Genomic DNA, 2,572 nt, shown 5'->3' on the forward strand with positions numbered 1-2,572 from the left:
TAACTGATATGTATCAGTTCTGAGCGATCTATGTAGGCTATCAGATGATTTTTTATGTTTCGTTTTGCCTAGAAGGACAAAATCATGACTAGGTAACCGCAATGAACTGTCCAGCATGTGCTACAGCTTTTTTGAACATGTGGTCCTGGTATTTATTCAGATTTTTCCTTTTGAAACATTAATGATCGTCTATCAATACCGAGCATTATCAACAATGATGCGAGGATAGACGTTCGGGAATGATTGAGGGAGCGACGTTCAAAATGTATCACCAAGTATGTCGATCACCGTCGATTAGCCACGTGACGAATAGCAACGGTAGCCTCCGGTGGGGCATGGTATATCTTCTTGTATCAAGTTAGTGTTGATTTTCGACATATATTCAATGGGTACTTTTACCACGTGCGTATCACAGCACTCGGAGGTAGCATCATTCTAGCTAGAAACCATTCCTGATTGCTTTTCTTGAGCGATTTTTCGACCACTGCCTCAAAATTTGTATGGAGATTCTCGACAAAAAGTAGATATGATAAATCAATATACTTTCACTTTTTTTTATATAGCTCAGAAATCAGAATTGCAAAATGAGAATTAAAAAACTTTTAAAAACTATCTCACGATGTGAGAAAATATGTCATCAACATTTTGTTTTAATTGAATGATAATTTAATTACATTATATTAAAATGAAAATTACGGTGATTATTCTCTTGATAAATTTTTTCCCGTTTTTTGAGTATGACACCCTAGTATTATTAATATAGAAAAAAATATTGATTTAGCTATTTCGGTGAAAACAGCTGTAAGTTTTTTTTTTGGTAAAAATGTGGTCTCTAGCTATATAAAAGATGAATTCAAGAGAAAGTCTTACCACAGTCTTAATTGTAAAATGAAATTCTTATTGTGCCTTGGTCTGAGTTGCATTCTAGCGGTAAGTGAATCTGAAATAATCATTAATATTTCTTTAAAAAAATAGAATAAGACGAATTATCATCCCTCTAGGTTTCGCAAGCCGCAGGTTCCCAAAGTTTAGCATCTGCTATAGCTCACCGGATAAAAAACGGTCAAATTGTCGTTGATACCATTGCTAACAATGCCCAGGCCCTCAAGAACTATATTGGTCAACCCAAGCTGGATGCTTACCTGAAGACCGAACAGGACATTCGGAACTTCCTGTCGGTAATTTCGAAGATCCAGCTTTCAGATAGCGACCTGGCGACGCTCATTCCACTGGTTCAGAAAAATGCCTCCGATGCCTGGCAGCTGTATGGAATGTTCAAGGGAACGTTCCTCAAAAAGTGCTACGTACCAGCCTTCTCTGGCATTAGGTCATTCTTTTGGCGAGTCCAGTACTTTGCCAATGGAGTGGCTAAAATAGTCGATAAGGCCAATTCTGCCGAGCTGACTGCCGCATATAAAGCCATTTTGGACGACGTGCAAACATTTAAGAAACTGTAGTCGGTGATCCATCTGTTTAAATAAAAGGTGTCTGTTGAAATAAGAAAGCTTAATTGGTATCATTAGAACATATTTTTTAACGACGGCTTTTCTGACACAAAAGAAAATGAACGATGATCTCCCAACTTTGCTGAAACTCTCTTTCACTTCTAGCTGTTGTAGGTAAAGGGCGAACACGAAATTATTTCGACATCGAATATGTTATGCCAATTTTCTTATAATGCTTAAAAACAAACCAAAATTTTAGGATACTTTTACACATATATTTACTTCAAATATCAGAAGAAAAGTTAATCGATGGAGCCTTGACTGTAACATTGAACGCCTTTTTCTATTGATGCCCTCCATCAAAGTTTTACAGTATTATCCGGTACCAGTTACTCAGTTTTTCTTTTATTTTCTTAACATGTCCCTCTCATCATTGGCTGTCTTCTTGCTCTTACGAAGTTCCCGCTTCATTATTGCCCAGTACTGCTACTGTTCATGTCCTTTGGAACAAAATGGACAGAATTCGCCTCATACCACTCCAGGACATTTTTAGACTAGTGGCATGATGCCAAATCTGGCCAAAATAGTGGAGCTTCGTCGTTCTGCTGCAAGAACGGCAAAAGGCGCTTCTCGAGGCTCTCAGATTTGTAGATCTCGCCATTTACTGTGCCCTTTGCCACTCCTCAGTCCGCAAGAGCCGATGGTCAGCCAGACGAGATATTTGGAGGCGAACTTCGACATTTTCTTCTGCTTAAATTTGTCGTCCACATCGAACTTGCTCTTGCCGGTGAAAAACTCCAACCCCGGAATTAGCTTAAAATCGGGTTTTATATACGTTTCGTCGTCCATTACACAGCAGCCATATTTTGTCAGCATCTCCTCGAAGAGCTTCCGTGTTTGAGTTTTAGTCACCGTGCCAATCATTTTAGCCAAATCACGGCTTGAGACGTTGGGATTTGCTTTAATCATCCGCTTCACCTTTCCCTCCGTCTTTTTGTTCTCCGGTCCCGGTTTTCTTCCAGCTCCTTTGCCGTGGTCCAACGTCAACCGTGGCTCTTAAAAAAAGAGCCGCGGCTCAAAAATGAACCGTGACCCGCCGCTCAACACTGGTTGAAATATTTAACCGC

General features: G+C 39.6%; 1 protein-coding gene across 1 annotated transcript; it reads left to right on the forward strand.

The window, feature by feature from the left end:
• The first annotated feature begins 881 nt into the window (after window positions 1–881).
• Window positions 882–1,499, forward strand: LOC129743199 (uncharacterized). The gene is made up of 2 exons (XM_055735173.1): window positions 882–930; window positions 1,002–1,499. The coding sequence occupies exons 1-2, from the start codon at window positions 889–891 to the stop codon at window positions 1,455–1,457; spliced, it is 498 nt and encodes a 165-aa protein (XP_055591148.1). The 5' UTR covers window positions 882–888; the 3' UTR covers window positions 1,458–1,499.
• The last annotated feature ends 1,073 nt before the right edge of the window (window positions 1,500–2,572 follow it).

The sequence above is a fragment of the Uranotaenia lowii genome, chromosome 2 (genome assembly GCF_029784155.1).
Source record: "Uranotaenia lowii strain MFRU-FL chromosome 2, ASM2978415v1, whole genome shotgun sequence".
Lineage (NCBI taxonomy): Eukaryota > Metazoa > Arthropoda > Insecta > Diptera > Culicidae > Uranotaenia > Uranotaenia lowii.

Coding starts and splice junctions, on each gene's coding strand:
- LOC129743199 (XM_055735173.1), top strand. CDS start 889: ATGAAATTCTTATTGTGCCTTGGTCTGAGTTGCATTCTAGCG. Junction 931..1,001: donor GTCTGAGTTGCATTCTAGCG/GTAAGTGAATCT, acceptor TCATCCCTCTAG/GTTTCGCAAGCCGCAGGTTC.